At 38.8% G+C, this 18737-nt stretch overlaps 1 protein-coding gene across 3 annotated transcripts in view; it reads left to right on the top strand.

Annotated features, from left to right (window-relative positions):
- The window catches only part of CDK8 (cyclin dependent kinase 8), a 48443-nt gene extending 31221 nt beyond the window's left edge, over positions 1–17222 (top strand). For 2 of the 3 annotated variants that reach the window (XM_019612177.2, XM_019612178.2), the window contains 7 exons: positions 340–483; positions 2472–2541; positions 3573–3645; positions 9064–9161; positions 10526–10604; positions 10724–10882; positions 15918–17222. In XM_019612177.2, coding sequence (XP_019467722.1) covers positions 340–483; positions 2472–2541; positions 3573–3645; positions 9064–9161; positions 10526–10604; positions 10724–10882; positions 15918–16043 — 749 coding nt within the window. In that variant the 3' untranslated portion in view covers positions 16044–17222. The remainder of the gene's footprint in view (positions 1–339; positions 484–2471; positions 2542–3572; positions 3646–9063; positions 9162–10525; positions 10605–10723; positions 10883–15917) is intronic. The other variant, XM_010728903.3, reaches the window with a different exon arrangement.
- Positions 17223–18737: the final 1515 nt, after the last annotated feature.

Here is an 18737-nt window from a genome sequence, read left to right as displayed (position 1 = left end):
TGGTTTTTTTTCTTTCTTCTTTTTAAATCAAACTCACTTTTACCAGTGTGGTAACTGTGCTTAAAAACGAGCAAACAAAAATAAATGAGCAACAGCAATGAACAAATGAACAAAAAAAAAGCCAAACAAAAAGCCCCACTAAACTTGTATGATACTTGAGTTACTAAATTATGGACCTGTAGCTAAAAGGGAAAGTCTTAAGAAGTGTTGTACAATAGAAACTTACATTTTTCCATGCAGGAACCTTATCTCTGGTAAGTGAAAAACTAACATTTTACTTCACCAAGATGTTTTTGGAAAGATTCATTTGACGTTTATTTCTGTTTTCCTTTTCTAAAGATATTTGGGCCATAGGGTGTATATTTGCAGAGCTGCTAACATCAGAGCCAATATTCCATTGTCGACAAGAGGATATCAAAACTAGTAATCCTTATCACCATGACCAGCTGGACAGAATATTCAATGTAATGGGATTTCCTGCAGGTACATGTTGTATTTTTTATCACTGCTGTTCAAAGAAAGATATCTGTATTGTATTTTTTGCATATGAAGGTGGCAGCTGACAAAAGCAACAAAGCTGTTTAAACACAAACTTTGTCATGAGTCACCTAGAATCTAATAGTTATATCAAGTATTTTTCCTGTTATTAATGATATGTTTATCTATGCCTATAAATGTATCAATATTCTGTTTTTAAAAGATCTCTTTTAATAATGGATGATTAAAAACAATATAGAATATTTCTGGATTTCTCCAGGACTGATTTTATGTTTGAAAAGTGATCGGTGATTGTATGAAACCAAGAACAATACCTACATTTTCTGAGTATTATGCATATGCTAAATTAAAGAAAGATTAGTCTGGAATTATAGGAGGGTGTTTCTTTTTTTGTTTCTCCCTCTGGAAGAAGGTTATCCTCTGGAGAAATAGTATTTTGTCCAAACCACAACAAAGAACCGGTCACATGAACCAAAACAAATCACAATGTGGATGTCTCCTGTTGCATTTTCCCCTCAGTGCTGGTCATATCTTTTATTCTACAGGCTATCTTGAATACTTTCATTTCAACATTTGTCTTCTAGTGTTTACATGATTGCAGGTGTCTGAATAACAGGGGGCTTATTTTTAACTTTCAGTCATCTTTCTCTTCACTGCTTATGTTCTCTGTTTTCTCTGTTCCCATTTAGTATTAGTAACCTCTTCCTTTGCTGTTCTGATGGACTTTCTCCTCACCACACAAAGTTTGTTGTCTCTATTTCTGTGTGGTTATAGAGTTTCATTCTTAAAATTGCTCTTATCTTTCCCTTTGACTTTCTTTTTTCCCTTATTTAGTTCCTTGCTTCCATACTGCTGTCTGAGATTGCTGTAAGTGTTGCCTTTGCACATGAAGTGGTTTATTTTTCATGAAAGTCCCCCTCAATCTATCTTCTTTAAGCAATACTTAACTTCTCAGCATCTAGCCTGGAATTTTATCATTTTCTTCTGCTTTTCCTTCCTTATTTGGAGTTGATTTTGTCTTTGTATAGCTTACATAAATAACAATCTCATTGTTTTGTGTTGGGTTTAAATAGTGCTGCTTTATGATTTACTCTCAATTCTTTAGATCTGCTTTTCTCACAAGAATTACTATTTTTTTCATTTAGTAGCAACATTTTTTTAACTGACATTTGCTGTAATTGAAAGTTTCAGCTGTCTTGAGAAGGGGTAGGGAGAGGAACAGAACAACAGGGAAAGAAGAGAATGTCTATGGATTTATTTATTAATTTGATACTTTTGAGCTCCAAGCATGTGTAAATATGATGAGTCTTGGTAAAGATTTGACTTGAGTCAAACTACTTGTTGATAGAATTTTTTTTTTAGTAGTTACAGAGTGTAATCCAATTGAGGCTAACAGGTGATGTTGCTGTTGTTTTATTTTTAAAGGCATTTCAGGCTTTGTGCATACAGAGAGTTAAGATTAAATACTCTTTAATTGAAATGTGCTAATGTTACTCTGCCTTGACCTTTTCTCAATAAATAGAATTTCTTTTAGGTTGAGGCTGGCACAGATTTACACAGTACCTCCATGCATTTTCCTGTGACAAAACACAATGCTATCAGAATGAAAATGAATGTTTACTAGACTCGGGTGTAATCCTGCCCAGAGATCACTACTGTTATTCCTAAATAAATTAGGTAACCAACCTTCAGGGTGCAAGTGCACTGGGCTGACATGTTTTTCTTCTGTGTTGTCCTTTGGTCATATGGAGATCTTCATTGTAGCTGATAGGTTTTTTTTTTTGGAGTTCTTGAGTTACATATAAATAGAATCTCTTATCAGTTGAAAAGATGAATTGTGAAGAGATGGTGAGGGAATGTAAAGAAATAAGTAGCTATAAGCTTAGAGTAGCTGAATGAAAAAGGTAAGGTCTACAACGCTTTGTTGTAGTTAGGAGAAAGAAAAAAAAAGTAATAAATACTGATTTTTGCAGATAAAGATTGGGAAGACATAAAAAAGATGCCTGAACATTCAACTTTAATGAAGGATTTCCGAAGAAACACGTAAGTCTGTGTTGAGATGAGCTTTCTTATGAATGCCTATTTTACTTTTCTCTCCTACCCTATATTTTAGGTTGTTTTCGTCCTAAACAGTGGCTACGTTACTGTGACTTAGATTCTGAAGAAGTAGAAAGTTGTTTTTTAATGGTAAACTTGATCTATTGAGTTGATGTGAATCATAGGAAAGTGGCCAGACGTGGACTGCAAATGAGAGAGTGGCAGGTGTGAAACTGCTGATGCCAGTAAGACCTCAGACAGCTCTGAAGATTACTAAGCATAGTTTCTCAGAGCTGTTTCCAAATCTGTGGTACTGAAAATGATTCTTCTGTGATAGCTGCGTATAAGTAGTGTAGCAAACTTAGTGTTTCTTACAAGCTGAGTATAATTGTCAGTCATGATAACTAAGGGCAGCTTATGAAGGAAAGAATATCTTAAACATGTTGCTGTCACATTGCCCTTAAGACCCTACCACTGTTGTCTGTTTGGTTCCCTGATCAAATTGAGGGATTTGGAGCACTACTATTATATATGTTTCTTGCATCTGCAATGCTATCACAACAAACTATTTGGAGACCTTATTTCTGAGCTTCTGCTCAAAAAAAAGTGGATGTTTGTGGATGTCCCTGTAACAACCTGTAGATTGTAGGACAGTGTTGACGTGGACATGACGTTTATCTCGATGTATCCTAGCATTAGAAATACGCAGAATTCTCTGGGTAGAATGAAACTGTTCAAACTGTTACAGTGAAGTGGCTAAAAGTCCAAGTGATAGTTTGCTGACTGTATATGGTTCAAGAGTATGCTTCTTATATTGATGTGATGTGTATTACACAAACGTGTAAGGGGGAATAGATGAATTTCTGTAGTGTTTGAATGGTTTTTAAGCAGTCTTCTGGTCTTGGTAGTTGCTCTTCTTTCTGTGCTTAATAGATTAGCAAAGACAGCTATTCTTAATATGTTTCTAGAGTGCTAAGAAAGCTTTGTGACATCACTGCTTTGCATATTAGAAATTTTATTTTTTTTTTCTTCTCTAGATACACCAACTGCAGCCTTATCAAATATATGGAAAAGCATAAAGTTAAACCAGACAGTAAGGCATTTCACTTGGTAAGTTCCTGCATTCACAAAATAAAATAAATATCTTTATGTAAGTTAGAATTGTTTAGATTGAGAGTCTGTGACTAACTTTATTTTATAAATATTTTACTTCATTTTTTTAAATAAAGTCAAAAGTGATATATGATTTGAAAGTTGCAAAAACACATTATCTTATCACAGTAGTATAATTCTCTGAGCTATTCATCAGATTAATTCATTTATCAGGTGTATTAGAAGTTTTCAGTCTTGAAACAGTATTGAATGTGTAGCTATATTTGCAATATTACTATTATTTTAGCTATTTCGCTGCTTTACATACTTCTGATAGCCTATTTTTTGTTTTTAAAATATCCTTAATCACATTATTTTCTACATATTCATTTTAAACTTATCACTCTTGCCTGTTTGAAAACAAAACAACATGAATTAAGAAAATGGCTACCAAATAAAAAGAGACTTGTATGTTTAGAAAATTACATCATGTGTGTGTTCCTGGTGCATTTATCTGTAATAGCTTTTTTTGCAGAAGCTTTTTAGTATTCTTCAGTATTCTTACAATAGTTAGATATCTCTAGGACATAACACTTCTTTTTGTTGAGACTCCCATTAATATGATACACTTGCAACACACTTGTAAAACACCCCAGATAATTCCAGAACTGGTGAATGCTGGATAAGTGTGGTTGCCAAGGATGAAATGCTTTCATTTATCAGCTTGAACTAAGTAGAATTTTTCCTTTCCTGACACTGATGTACAAGGTTCCTGGTTGCATGCAGAAGTGATGTTACATGAGACAACTTTGACTCATTTCTGTTTTTTCAGCTTATTTTTTTTCCCACTCCTTCTTTGGTTTCTGTTTTCCTGCTTAAATGTTTGTGCTCTGGAACATGAAGACCCAGCTGCTGCTCCTGGTTGATTCATTTTTCCTTATATCCCGTGGTGTGTTGTCACAAAGTCATATGAAGTATACTGTATTTTTCTTATGTTGCTCAGGCAGGTTATCTTCTGGTTCAACAGTTCTTTATAGACAATATTTGTAATGCTAAGTGAAAAATTCATGTCTGTGCTGTTGCCTGAGCAAGGGGACAGAATAGTTTTGATGTCTCCCACATGATAATGACTACGCAGTCATTAAACTTGTCTTGTGGCTTTTGTTTTTTGTTACTGATGATTACAAAGTTTGTTCACATCTTATCTGCACATGATGGAAGCCAATTTCCTAATAAAGTGCAAGAATTTTGCAATGTTTTTTATGCTTGTGGTGTATTTTAAGTGTGTTGGCAATTTTCTTTTCTTTTTTCCCTTCTTTTCACTCCTGTGATTGCTTTTGAATTGAGATAATAGTTCCGCAAAAACTTTGTGCAGACTTGGGGAGTTGAAAATGCCTATTGTGATTCTTTGTCAATGATGTGAAGAACAAAGCCGGATTGATGGCAGTGCTGGGAGGCCTATGCCAGGAGGCCTCTATGGGTTAGCAAAGAGCTCCTGGAGTTACCTAAGCACAAAAAGAAAGTCTGTGGGGAGTGGAGGCAGGAACGCGTTACCTGGGAGGACTACAAAGAAGTTGTCTGAAGGAATCAGGTTAGGAAACTAAAAGCCAGATAGGATTAAATCTAGCTAGGGACATCAAGGGGAACAAGAAGAAATTCTAGAGGTATGTCAGTGATAAAAGGAAGGGCAGGGAAGATGTGGGCCCTCTCTGGAAGGAAACTGGAGATCTGGTCACAATGGGATACAAGGAAAGCTGCTCAGTGCTCAATTATTTCTTTGCCTCAGTCTTCACCACAAGGGTTCACCCTAGCTACAGAAAGCAAAGATAAGAACTTGGAGAAGGAAGATCAGCCTGCTTTAAGTGAAGATCAAGTTTAAGGCCATCTAAAGAACCTGAAAGCTCACAAGTCCTTGGGACCCAATGAGATCCATCCACAGGTTCTAAGGGAACTGGCAGATGATAAGGTTAGGTCATGGTTGGTCTCGATGATCTTTAAGATCTTTTCCAACCTGAGCAATTCTATGATTCTTTGATTCTGTGAAGTTGCCAAGCCGCTATCCATCTTTTTAGAAAAATCATGGCAGTCTGGTGAAGTTCCCACTGATTGGAAAAGGGGAAACATAACTCCCATTTGCAGGAAGGGAAAAAGGAAGATTCAGGAAACTGCAGACCAGTCAGTTCACCTCTATGCCTGGAAAGATCATGGAGCAGATCCTCCTGAAGGCCCTACTAAGGTGCATGGAAAATAAAGATGAGGTGATCGGTGGTAACAAACATAATTTCACCAAGGGTAAGTCATGCCTGACTTACCCTTTTATGATGGAGTTACAGTGTCAGTGGGTAAAGGAAGAGCAACTAATGTCATCTACCTGGACTTGTGCGAAGCGTTTGACACTGTCCCACATTATATCCTGGTCACCAAATTGGAGAAAAATGGATTTGATGGATGGATCAGTTGCTGGATAAGGAATTGGTTGGGTGGTCGCACTCAGAGAGTTGTGGTCAGTGGCTCAGTGTCCAAGTGGAGGCTGGTGACAAGTGGCATTCCTCAGGGATAAGTGCCGGGACCAGTGCTATTTAACATCTTTGTAGGTGACATGGACAGTGGGATTGAGTGCACTTTCAGCAAGTTTGCAGATGACACCAAAATGAGCGGTGCAGTTTACATGCTAGAGGGAAGGATTGCTCTCCAGAGGAACTTGGAAGTGCAAGGTCCTGCAGCTGGATCAGGGCAATCCAAAGCACAGATACAGGTTGAGTAGAGAATGAATGGTTTTGAGAGTAGCTCTGAGGAGAAGAGTTTGGGGGATGTTGGTTGATGAAAGATTCAGCATAAGCCAGCATTGTGTGCTTGCAGCCCAGAAGGCCAAATCCTGGGTTGCATCAAGAGAAACATGATGAGCAGGTTGAGGGAGAAGATTCTGCCCCTCTGCTCTGCTCTTGTGAGACCCCACCTGGAGTACTGCGTCCAGTTCTGGAGCTCCCAGCACAAGAAGGACATGGAGCTGTTGGAGTGGGTCCAGAGGAGGGACGCAAAGATGATCAGAGGGCTGGAATACCTGCCCTATAAGGACAGGCTGAGAGAGTGGGAGGCTTCAGCCTAGAGAAGGTTATGGGAAGACCTGATAGTAGCTTTCCAGTACCTAATGGGGGCCTACAGGAAAGCTGGGGAGGGACTTATATAAGGGCATGTAGCAACAGAAAGAGGGGAAGTGGCTTTAAAGATTTAGACTAGGTATCATGAAGAAATTCTTTGCTGTGAGGGTGGTGAGACATTGGAACAGGTTGCCCAGTGAGGTTGTGGAAGCATTCAAGGCAGGCTGGATGGGACTTTGAGCAGCCTGGTTTAAAGGGAGTTGGAACTAGATGATGTTAAAGGTTCCTTCCAGCCCAAAGCATCTGATGATTCTATGATTTATTATGTTCTTAACCATGCCATTAGAACTGAAGGCTGAGGAGAGGAAATGCACTTTCTAACTTTAGCTGTCTGCCATATGGAGGTCTGCACTGTGATTGTATATGCCCACTTTAGCTAGTGAAAGGAGATGATCAACTCATACATAGATTGTGACACTAGATCTTTATAAAAAGGCTAATCTCATGAAAATTACGAAGAGCAACTGTGAAATTAATGCTATTTACATATGTAATTTCTCCATATCTTGTTAGATGGCTTATTTTTTAAAACAAAGTGCTGTAAGTCAAAAGTGCAGCATTTCTTTTAAAGATCATTGTCCGTGACAATACGTCTAATTGGTGGCATACCTGCCCATGGCAGGGGGTTTGGAACTGGATCATATTTAAAGACCCTTCCAATCAAAACCATTCTGTAATTCTATGGTCAAGGTATAGTTTGGACTTAAGTGCTGTATTCCATAATAAAACATGAAGGATTTTTATTTTTCTTTCCTTGTTAATATCTGAAGTTCAGCTCATTCTGCTCATAAAAGCTGTGCATCTAGCACAACTGTATTCCACAAAATAACTGCTGAATGGATGGGGAGAAGAAGATGCACCTGCACCACCCTTTTGAGAAAGAGACACTTCTAAAATGCAGTACTGCTGCTTCAGCACTGGAGTTAGACAAAAACTCTATGGTCTGCAGTTCTTAAACCAGAGAAAGATCTTAAACGTGTGGAAAGAGCATGGTATTTCTAATGTGTTTTTTATTGAAAATTGCTGTTGAGATGTCACAGTGGCAGATGTGTGAAGTCCAGACAGCTTCTGAAAATGTCAGGTGGTTGCAAAATGAGACTAGAACAGCATACAAGAGTTTTTTTTAAAACCACCCTTCAGTCTTTAACGTTATGCTGAATTTAGACTTCATGTTTGTTACTGGTATTTTAAGTTGGTAAGGATGAGATTCTGGCTATGTATCCTGAGCATTTCTCAAGGGCCGTGCATCTAAGTACCTATGTTTGAAACTCTTTCCATATCATTTTCTCACTTTGCTTTGATTAGCAGGTTTGTTTTATTAAATTTTCATCTTTGTGTGTTATCTTAGGGTTTTGGTTGTGCTCCCTTCACTGAAACATCTTGTGTGCCATTTTAAAAAGTTAGGCATAGGGCAAATATCATGTGTTCTTCTTAGCCCTCTTTTAATACATTCCAGTGAGAGCAAGATGTGCCATGTCAAAGGGTAAGGTTTTGCTGGTTTTTTAGTTGAACTGAGTTCAACTATGTTCTAAAATATACTTTACTTTGACTTTTGCATATTCATACTTGGGCATTGATCATCTTCACTGTCTTTAACCAGCACAGATGTTTTGAAATAAATTTTCAAGTAGCTGGCATCTGATCTGATTTATCACTTTTATGAAGATAAAGGCCCAGATCTTTCTATCCTGATAGAGAAATGGTGCTGGATCCGTTTCAGCGTTCCAACAGCGTGTAGCAAGCAGTTGTGTTGGAGAATCTGTGTTTATCAGAAGAGATAAATACATGCAGGAGTGCGTAATAAAAAGTTGTCTAGCCAGGTGGAGTTCTTGAATGTGCTGATGGCTGCTTTATCATGTTTTCTGAATTGTGACTTTCTAGAGATCTTCTGAATACTGTGGATGACAATGGAAATGTATTAATGTGGCAATATGAAGTAATGAGGAATAATGAATATTTTGCTTATCAATTGCTAAGTGTTAATTAAATGGTGTGATGTTACTGCCTGTTAAGTGTAGTTATGAAACCAATTATGCACACGTTGCATGCAGCAGGAAGTGACAGGCCGCTAAAACTTATGGTAAGTTATGGATGCTCTGTGTGGAGCTATGTTTTTAACAAAAGAAAAGAAATGTGGTTACTGCCATTTATGGTTAAGGTTTTGACTTCAGAGACGTTTGTATCAGTTGATCTTTCAGAAATAATGTAATGAATATTTTGTAAATTCTGTTATATCAGTTCTGATAATGCAGAGCTTTTTATTTTTCATTTTATGTAGCTTCAGAAATTGCTTACTATGGATCCAATAAAGAGAATTACCTCAGAACAGGCTATGCAGGATCCCTATTTCTTAGAAGATCCGCTTCCCACATCCGAGTAAGTGGTCAGTTTATTAACCTATCAGTACGTCCAGAGGTGCCTTAGAAGTGCATGCTTTCTCTGCTATAAATGTTGGTGAATATTAAGCTGAGTACTTACTATCTAACATCCAAAGAAAGCTCTAACAGCTAAAACGTTGTTTGAGGTTTTTAAAAAATTAAGTAGCATTCTTATTAATCTCTTGCTTTATGGAACTTTGATCCTGTTAGTTGCAGCACTAATCTTGTTATTCACTGACAGGTTGATTAGGCATGATACAGATCTTTGTAGACAACTGCTAAGTGCCCCCAGGTCCACTCCTCTGCTCCAGAATGCCAAATGACACTCACTAATAAGTTTACATTTTTCTGTCCTTGCCTTTGTTGTAAATTCAGTGGTGAAGAGACTCAGCTCTATGTCTCTGTGTTGTCATCCTTAACAACTTAAACCTGTTTTCTGTAGATGCTTCCTTTTGTTTAAGCAGTGAGATTACAAAAGGAACAAAATTTAGAGTCGATGAATAATTTCATTTTTAATGAACTTCTCCCTTCCTCAAAACAACAACAGTGCAGAACATGAATGTGCACATTTTTAGAAAAGTGATTAGTGCATATCATGTATCATTCTCTACAGTTATTTAGGGTAGAATTTGTAAAGTGTGGTATGTATATTTAAAAGCAGTTAATTAAAATGACTTTATATCACTAAAATCTATTAAGTTGTTTATAACCTGACCTGCCTCTGTTACTTAATGTTGTCATGTGAATGATTTGATTGTGCATAAACTGGTTTTAGGTCAGTATTTGACTTCTTTCTTGTGTTAAGTTGTCATTTCAAAGCAAATACACCATTAATAATGCTAACAGGTGCACAGAAACATTATGACAAATGTTTTCTATTGCTTAAGGGCAGATAAACCTTAACTTGTGCTAGCAATAGCAAATTAGTGTGTGATCCGTGAGATATGAATTGACAGATGAAACTTCCAGTTATTTTTAAGTGTTGTTACAGGTGGTTTTGTTAATAGGCATGGACTTTAAAGGACAGTTTTTAATTAGATTTGAGACAGTGAATTATGCTGTACAGCTCTGTGGTCCTCCGCAGATACCTTTCCAGCCATCAGTTTCATCACCAGTTACTGGAAACACTGAAAACTGTTAGGAATTTGGATGACTTTATCAGAGACAGTGTAAAATTTAAAATTAATGTGAGCAGGTTTACTAAGTCTAGTATGTGATGGAAGTAAAAAAAGGAGAACTCCATTTGTTGTAGATAAAGGCTCCCAGTGAGGCTACTTGAAACTAGTGTGGGTGGAGTATGGATCTTACAGGTCTAACTTTTCTGTTCTAATACAGTGATAAATAGACTTTTCTGGGGGGCAGTGTTTTTGCAGGTTGTCAAATCCCTTACCCAAAACGAGAATTTTTAACAGAAGAAGAACCAGATGATAAAGGAGACAAAGTAAGTACTGGAAGAACGGTATCATCGTGCTTCACTGGCTTTCACACTATTTCCTGTTTTCATGTTTTTTCATGTACTGCTTTTGAGTTGAAATTTTTCTTTGTGTTTAAACAATTGAGAAGAACCAGCAGCAGCAGCAGGGCAATAACCATACTAATGGAACTGGTCATCCAGGGAACCAAGACAGCAGTCACACGCAGGGACCCCCACTGAAAAAAGTGAGAGTTGTTCCTCCTACCACTACCTCAGGTGGACTTATTATGACCTCAGACTATCAGGTATTCTTTTTTTTCTTATCTTGTTTGATTCTCATGTTCACAACAGAATTTCTTCAAGCTAATAAAGTAATCCTGTAAATGGTACTTTTTTGCATCCATCAGATCAACTGCATTTAGTTGATGGTTTGCCTGCCAATTAATATGCTGTTGCTTCTTAAGTTTGCAGCCCATTTTAAGGAAATTAGGATCAGAAATTATTATAGCTACTAATTATTGTATTTGTATTAGGCAGTGCTGATTGTGGAATCAGGGGCCTGTTGTGCTTCTCTCTGTATGACCTAAAAATAACATTGCTTATTTTGACAAGCCTGCAGTGCTAGGAGGCAAAGGATATTGAAGTAAACAAGCTGAGTTTGAACAAGGGTTTTAGTTGGGCAAACGGATTGAAAAGCAGAATTTTAGTTGGCAAAGTTGACATGACTGAAAACCAAGTGAGGTTCCAGGTTGAGTAAGCCCAGTGTTACCAATAGGAGGAGACAGGTGTGATGGTGGCAATCAGTAAGTGAAGAAGGGTCAAACATTAGGAAATTGGAAAAGTTTGAGGTCAAAAAATATTTCAGAGTCTGCACAGGGAATGTTAGCCAAATTTATAGGGTTAAAAGAGATTGCTCTTGAAGAATTAAAGATAGAACATTTAGCTAAAGCTAGCTAGAAATTACAAAAGAGGAGCAAGGAAGGCATTTTTCAGGAGATGAAAAATAATGGTCTGGAACTCACTTAGCTATTCTTATATTCCACAACAAAACTTAGGAAGAGTCAAAGAAGATTGTATTTGTTCACTAATAAAACTGTTGTTGTTGACTTGCTTTTCATGGTTTGATAGGCTGTTTCTCCATAAACACCAATGGGTGTTGAAATCTTGTATTTCAGAATTTGCTCATGAGAGTATCAAGTGTCCCAGAAGGCTGTCCAGGCGCATGACCCTGGCTTAGAAAAATGGGTAAACTTGGGGTAGTGTGCAAAACTTGAAAACACCTGGAAATGTAAAATAGGGCCATTTTCAGGAGCTTTATTGAGACCGTTTGTATAAATCCTAGTGTGCCATTGTTCAGTTCATCTCAGGACATCAGTAATTTATCAGTTTTCAAGTTGTTCTCCATGAATTACATAGATTTTTAGACCCGTTTGAAACGGTGTGGTCAGTCTTAACTACAGTGTTAACTAGAGTGTTGAGTGTTGAGCTTCTGAATATAAAGATGAACTGTCTTTTAGTTGGATTATGCATCACAACACTCTTACTGGAGATTCATCTCTTTCAGTTTGTCAAGCTACAAAGTTGATGATAGTGCTCTTAGCTGGCTCTTTCTACTATTTCTATGCATCTATTTTTAAGGCAGCATATGCAATTGTAACCATCTTAATCTTCATGTCATCTTGAGTTACATATCTGGGAAGTTTGATATGAGGGTTGCATGTATTGTGTCAAGGAGCCCCACTTATTTGCCCTATTTAAGCATCCTTCACCTAATTTTGCTGCTGTAGCTTGGCATTTGGAACAAACTTCTGTTTCCACTTTTGTGAGCAAGAGCTGAGATTGCTACTTGAGAAGTTAGACTCAAGTCAAGATCATCCAGTCCAACCATCCACCTATTACCAATAGCTCCCACTAAACCATGTCCCTCAGCACAACATCCAGTCTTTCCTTGAACACCTCCAGGGTCGACGACTTCACCACCTCCCTGGGCAGTCCATTCCAGTGCCTGACCACCCTTTCTGAAAAGTAATACTTCCTAATGTCCAGCTTGAATCTCCCCTGCCGTAGCTTGAAACCATTCCCTCTGGTCCTATCACTAATGACACGAGAGAAGAGGCCGACCCCCAGCTCACTACAACCTCCCTTCAGGAAGTTATAGAGAGCAATAAGGTCTCCCCTGAGCCTCCTCTTCTCCAGGCTGAACATTCCCAGCTCTTTCAGCCTCTCCTCATAAGGCCTGTGTTCCAGACCCCTCACCAGCTTTGTTGCCCTCCTTTGAACACATTCCAGGGCCTCAATGTCTTTCTTGCAGTGAGGGGCCCAAAACTGGACAGAGTACTCGAGATGCAGCCTCACCAGAGCTGAGTACAGGGGACAATCACTTCCCTGTTCCTGCTGGCAACACCGTTCCTGATGCAGGCCAGGATGCCATTGGCTTTCTTGGCCACCCGGGCACACTGTTGGCTCATGTTCAGCAGAGCATCAATCAATACCCCCAGGTCCATTTTGTCTACGCAGTCCTCCAGCCACTCCGTCCCAAGCCTGTAGCGTCGCCTGGGGTTGTTGTGGCCGAAGTGCAGGACCCGGTATTTGGCCTTGTTGAACCTCATCCCGTTGGCTTCAGCCCAGCTCTCCAGCCTGTCCAGATCCCTCATGTTCATCAAAACAATTTTGTGCTCTCTGATAGCCATCCCAGGACTGTAGATGGGGGCAACCCTTGTCAACAAACTTAATTTCACAGAACTTCTGCCTTGAAGTAGTGATAACAGCTCAGGAGCTCGTTTTAGTAACTTGATTGCTCCTAATTAATTGTTTTGCTTTCTTCTTTAAAAAAAAAATCACTGAACAAACAGCAACTACTACAAAAAGAAACCAAAAAACCTCTGTTCTTCCTCCCCTCACCCCTTTCTTTCAGACTTACATGAAGGAAATGGATTTTGCTCTGATTAGGTGATCTGGAAAATATGGTAAGCGAAGAGAGGAGATGGGCACTTGCTGGCACTGGAACAAAAGCAGTTAAATGTTGCCCATTGGTGGTTTCAGGTGTCCCTGAAAACATTCCTCAAATTTCTTAATTTTGATTCTGCAACTCAAAGGGACAGCAAACAAATGTTACAATACAGCCCTCTGTTTTAATCAAACACCTAGTCCTTTGTTCTTCATTTAATTTGTTGAAGTTCCCCTTGCGAAGAAGGATTGCCATCTTCTGGGCAGGATACACTACCACAGTTTTCCTTTCCACTTAGAAGCTGAATTACGCTCTGCAGAGCAAGTTGACCTTCTGAATTCTTTCTCCCGTGCATAAAAATAGTAGGCACATAGCATACAGACATCCTTGCCTTCTCCTTATATTTACAACATGACACTTCTGAAGCTGATGCGATTAAATGAACTGAAGCAGTTCCAGTACTCTGCACTTTTGCCAGCTATAACCCTCAGGGTGCTTAATGGTATGTAAAGAGTACTGGCTATTTACATCTTGTCTTAAAACAAAAGCTGTTAGTTGCACTAAGTTTCATGAAAAACATGACTTCTTTAATGAACCCCACTTTATAAAATTAGTTATAGAACTAGAGATGCAGAAGTTGTTTACAGCTTCAGTGAATGGTGAATTTTAAATGGCTATGCTTGTGATATTTTCCCGTTTCCTATGTACAAGAGCCACATTTGAGCAAAAAGACTACTGAGGGGTTTTTTTTTTTTTGCTCTGTGGAATGCATCCTGTGTCTGCTCTGTGGAGAAGGGTGACCCAGAGCTTTGACATTTTCACTGAGTCCGTCTCTAAAAGAGAAGGCATGTGTCACAGAAGTTCTGTCACTGTGTTAGGGGTGAAGCTCAGGCTCAGCAGTGCTGATCTGTTCCCGCTGTCACTAAGTGCTGCTCTTGCCATTTCTTCTCCTTTACACTGTGCACCTCTAGAGAGCTAGCTCCATCCAGTGAGCATATGCTAACAAGCAGAGTTTGGCTTTTGATTTTTCCTTGCTCCCAATTATAGTTTCCTCTCTGTATGCCAAATGGCAGAAAAGAAACAAACAAAAAGCCAAAACTCAGTCCTGTTACTTTGTTTTCCAGCTGATGACATCATTAGAGCTACTTTAATATTTTACTTTTTCGGGACATTGTTTAACCTTAGATTAGTGTATTCAGATCTCAGTAGCTCCACCTTGGCCCTGCAGTACTCAGTATGGAGAAGTTTCCCAACCTTTAGTAGGAGCTGCTTATGCTAACACAGGTCTTGTGGTGTCAAGAGTTCAGAAGTTGCAAAGCAGTTTCCAAAACCTGTGATTTGTGTGTGTGTAAACCTTAACATTTACGTGAAACAGCACAGTAATTTATTGAGATTATATAATGTGTTAAATGCTACCCAGTAATCATATACTTACATTCAAAGTCCTGCATGCAGTCCTTCCCCTTTATAGTTCCAGTTGTGTAAATAACTGACTTCTAGGCTGGAATTGTATTAGACAGCTGCTGACTTGCTCAGGTCTCCTTGCAATGCTCCACTTGGTAAATAACCATAGAAATGCCAGGTGAAAGGGGCCTCTGGAGACCATCCAGTCCAATCTCCCACTTGAAGCAGGACTGTTGCTAATGCTAAATCAGGTCAGCCGTGGCTTTATGTAGCTGAGTCTTGGAAAATTCCATAGACAGCCACAGAGACTTCACCACCTTCCTGGACAAGTTCTCCTAGTGTTATGTTGGCCTCCTTGTGTATATTTTTTCCCTAATGTTCAACCTGAACCTCCCAAGCTTCAGCCATTTCCCTTGAAATATCTGGTTCTACTGAGAAGATCTTGGGTATTATCTTTAACTCTCCTCCAAGGAGCTATAAGGCTGCTAGATGGCCCCTTAGCCTAAATACTCATCATTTTCTAGCCTGTGCTTCCAGGCCAGGCAGAAGGTTGGTAAGTGCATCCTTTGAATCAGAAGGTCTGAATGATTCCAACTGACTCATCAGCAGTGAGATGCACAGATCTGAGCTCCAGGACGAAAATGCTTTCTTGGTAGGGTAAGAGAGCAAGTGGAGAAGCCTCTGATGTGGCTGATAGCAGCTTTCTATAATGTGCAGCTGTGCCATATTTACCTGGAGGGCTGAGTTGGGGTTTGGCTCTGATGGGTGTAGATTCCCAAAAGGTAATTCAGGGTGGACAACTGACTGGTGGTAGTAGTGCCTTTCTAACTTGCTGTTCCTGATGTTCACATCTGCCCTGTGGTAATCGAAGTGAGAAGAGTATAGGGACTTTAGGACTGCATGTGCTCAGTACCACTTGAAGAAGTAACCCTGTAGACCAAGCCACCTCTGCTAAGGATTACCATTCCTCTGCTTCTACCCCTTTCTAGCGTTCCAATCCCCATGCTGCCTACCCCAACCCCGGACCAAGCACATCGCAGCCACAGAGCAGCATGGGATATTCAACTACCTCCCAGCAGCCTCCACAGTACTCACATCAGACACATCGGTACTGAGCTGCATCCGAATAATGTCAGTGCACTGTTGCTAATGCTGCAGGACTGCGCAGCTGCCTGCCTGGAACCTGGCCTGGGCCACAAGAATGTACTGTACAACCACACCTTCAACACGTCTGATCGCCAAGTTCCACCACCTTTCACAGAATGGAGCAGTGGCTCCCAAATTGTACCTGTTTTTGGGTTAGACTTGAAAAGAAAGTGCTAGCACAGTTTGTGTTGTGGATATGCTACTTCCATAGTTTACTTGACATGGTTCAGACTGACCGATGCATTTTTGTTCAGTGACAGTCTGTAGCAGTTGAAGCTGTGAAATGTGCTAGGGGCAAGCATTTTTGTTGTCGTAAGTGGTGAATTCTCTCGATGTAACAACCTTATCTGACCAATAGTACACGACATCTTTGAACTGGTACTTGAAGCATACAGTATGTGTTAACATGGCAAAAAAAGCAAAATAACCGTGATTCCAACTGAAATTATTTTGGTATACATTTATTTTTAGTGACTTTTGTGGGTTCGTTCATTTTCCACGTAGGTCAGTGTTTGATGACCAACACAATTGCTACGAGGAGGTTTTTTTATGGACATGAAAACGTTTGCATTTTTTCCAGCGATTACAAACGTCCCAAAGATTAATTTCCAGCGTAAGTTTTTGGTTTTGTTTTTAAATCTATGACTTGACTGGTATTAAAGCTGCTATTTGATAGTAAAATAAGTATATTGTCATTGATATAAACATGTTTGGTTCAGCAAACAAGTGAAAATGATTGTCATAGACAGTGTTTTATTTTTTTTTTCCTGTTGGTGTTAATGATTTGTGAGCATGCTTTGGGATTAAAAAAAGCATGAGTGATATTCCCTAAAGAGGTGTGGCATCCGTTCAGATATTTCGTCATGATTTTTGAGAGCCGGGTTGGTGTAGTGGACTTTAAATTTCGTTCAGTTACTTCTTTTCTTCTTTTTTTAAATGTCCGCACGTTGTTTAGGGGTGCCATTCTTACAGCAGAGGATCAAGGTGTTAGGAGAGCCTTAGAATTTATGAGGAAGACCTTACATACAATGTACTGTATCAAACTATTTTACATGAATGACGCAAGTATTCTGAATAAAAAGAAAAATCGAACATTGTTAAAACAAGGTGTTATGTAATAAATTTATTTTTCATAAATCTGCACATGATCTTTGCCTGTATTCCTTCAGTGCGCAGCGCCTCAGTCTCCTGCTGTACATATATATTGGGTTTTATTTTCAGAAACTGCATTTAACCTGCATTTCTACTGCTTTTTAAATAGCAGAAAAAAGATAGATGCTTTCAAAAAACATCATTACCTCCTGTTGGGGACATCTGGTTGGTCAGCTGGAGGTGCACTGAATGTGTTCTATTGCCAGCTGTGTTTTATAGACCAGACAGCTCGTTTTCATCTACAAAATCTAGAGACCTTCTTGCTTAAGTAGTTTCTCTACGGTTTCTTTCACTTTCGTGTGATCTGATACCATACCACGATTTTATGACATTAATATCTTTTGCAGGATATGCAGGATTTTGTCTGCGAGCGTTTTATGGAGAGGGAACATCAAGTTGTATGATTGATTTGTTGCAGAGGAATTTGGCATAAAGAAATGTGTCGAGGTGGGGGCTGGGTGGGGCCAAAGGAGAAACAAATCTGTAGCCGACCCAAAATGCAAACCAAGGGTAAGTTTGAGGTGTAATAAAAGTAGCGGAATAGAGAAGAGGTTTAAATGTTTTTGAGATTTAAGACTAAAGAAAAAAGGCGGAGTCCAAAGTTTATGCTGCTTGAGAAAGAGGAAGTTCAGTGATAGCATGAGATTCATAGTGGACTTAGTAGAGTCAAAATATGACTTTCTCAAGTCTGGAATAAACTTAAATATGGAATTAGAAGTGCTGTAAAATTCTGGTTTCTTTTCACATAAAAATTTTTCCCTCCTTTCCTAAATATTTATGTAGACTTTGAACTTGTGTGTTCAGTGGCTCTTACAGCTGCTGAATGGGTGATGAGAGTAATTTTTATGCAATTTTTATTTCTATTAAATTCCTATCAGCCTAGATTTTTTGCTTATTTGTACTTATTAATGCATGAGAATTAGTATTATTCATATTAATGCAAATCTGACTTGATACCGGTATATTTTGATGTCTCCAATGCTTTGTTTAAAAATAGCAGGCCAACTTTAATTTATTTTTCTATAGGGATGTGCTGCCAGCTGACAAAAAGAACCCTTGCCATTAGTTTGCACTTGAATTTAATTTTCCCATTGAAAAGGTTATTTGAGATACAGGCACAGCTTATCAACTGATAATAGTAAAACTAAATTATGCCCTACATGTAGTTATAAATTGTCTGCTCCTCCATTTGCACTCAGGTCATTCATTCTACTCCATTCTCGTAAACGCATCACAGATTCCTTCAACAAACTGCAGTCCTACAGGGCAGTCACATTTCTGTATCTTGTTCTGATATCTGAGTGTCACCTTCTTCTGAGGGTGAATTTGAGATTTCTTTTTCCAGAACGGTGGAAATAGAAGGTTGTCAGTACTTGGTGTGACCTCTGCCTTCAAGGGAGGGTATATTTCTACTGTTGCTAAGGCTAATCTGGTGTTGGTGACGGTTATAAAGTAATCTTCTGCACCAAATAAATTTCTTAATTCTTAGCGCTGTCTTAAGGAAGACTGTA

Source organism: Meleagris gallopavo, chromosome 1 (assembly GCF_000146605.3).
Source record: "Meleagris gallopavo isolate NT-WF06-2002-E0010 breed Aviagen turkey brand Nicholas breeding stock chromosome 1, Turkey_5.1, whole genome shotgun sequence".
NCBI lineage: Eukaryota > Metazoa > Chordata > Aves > Galliformes > Phasianidae > Meleagris > Meleagris gallopavo.
This window is presented reverse-complemented; position numbering and strand designations above follow the sequence as displayed.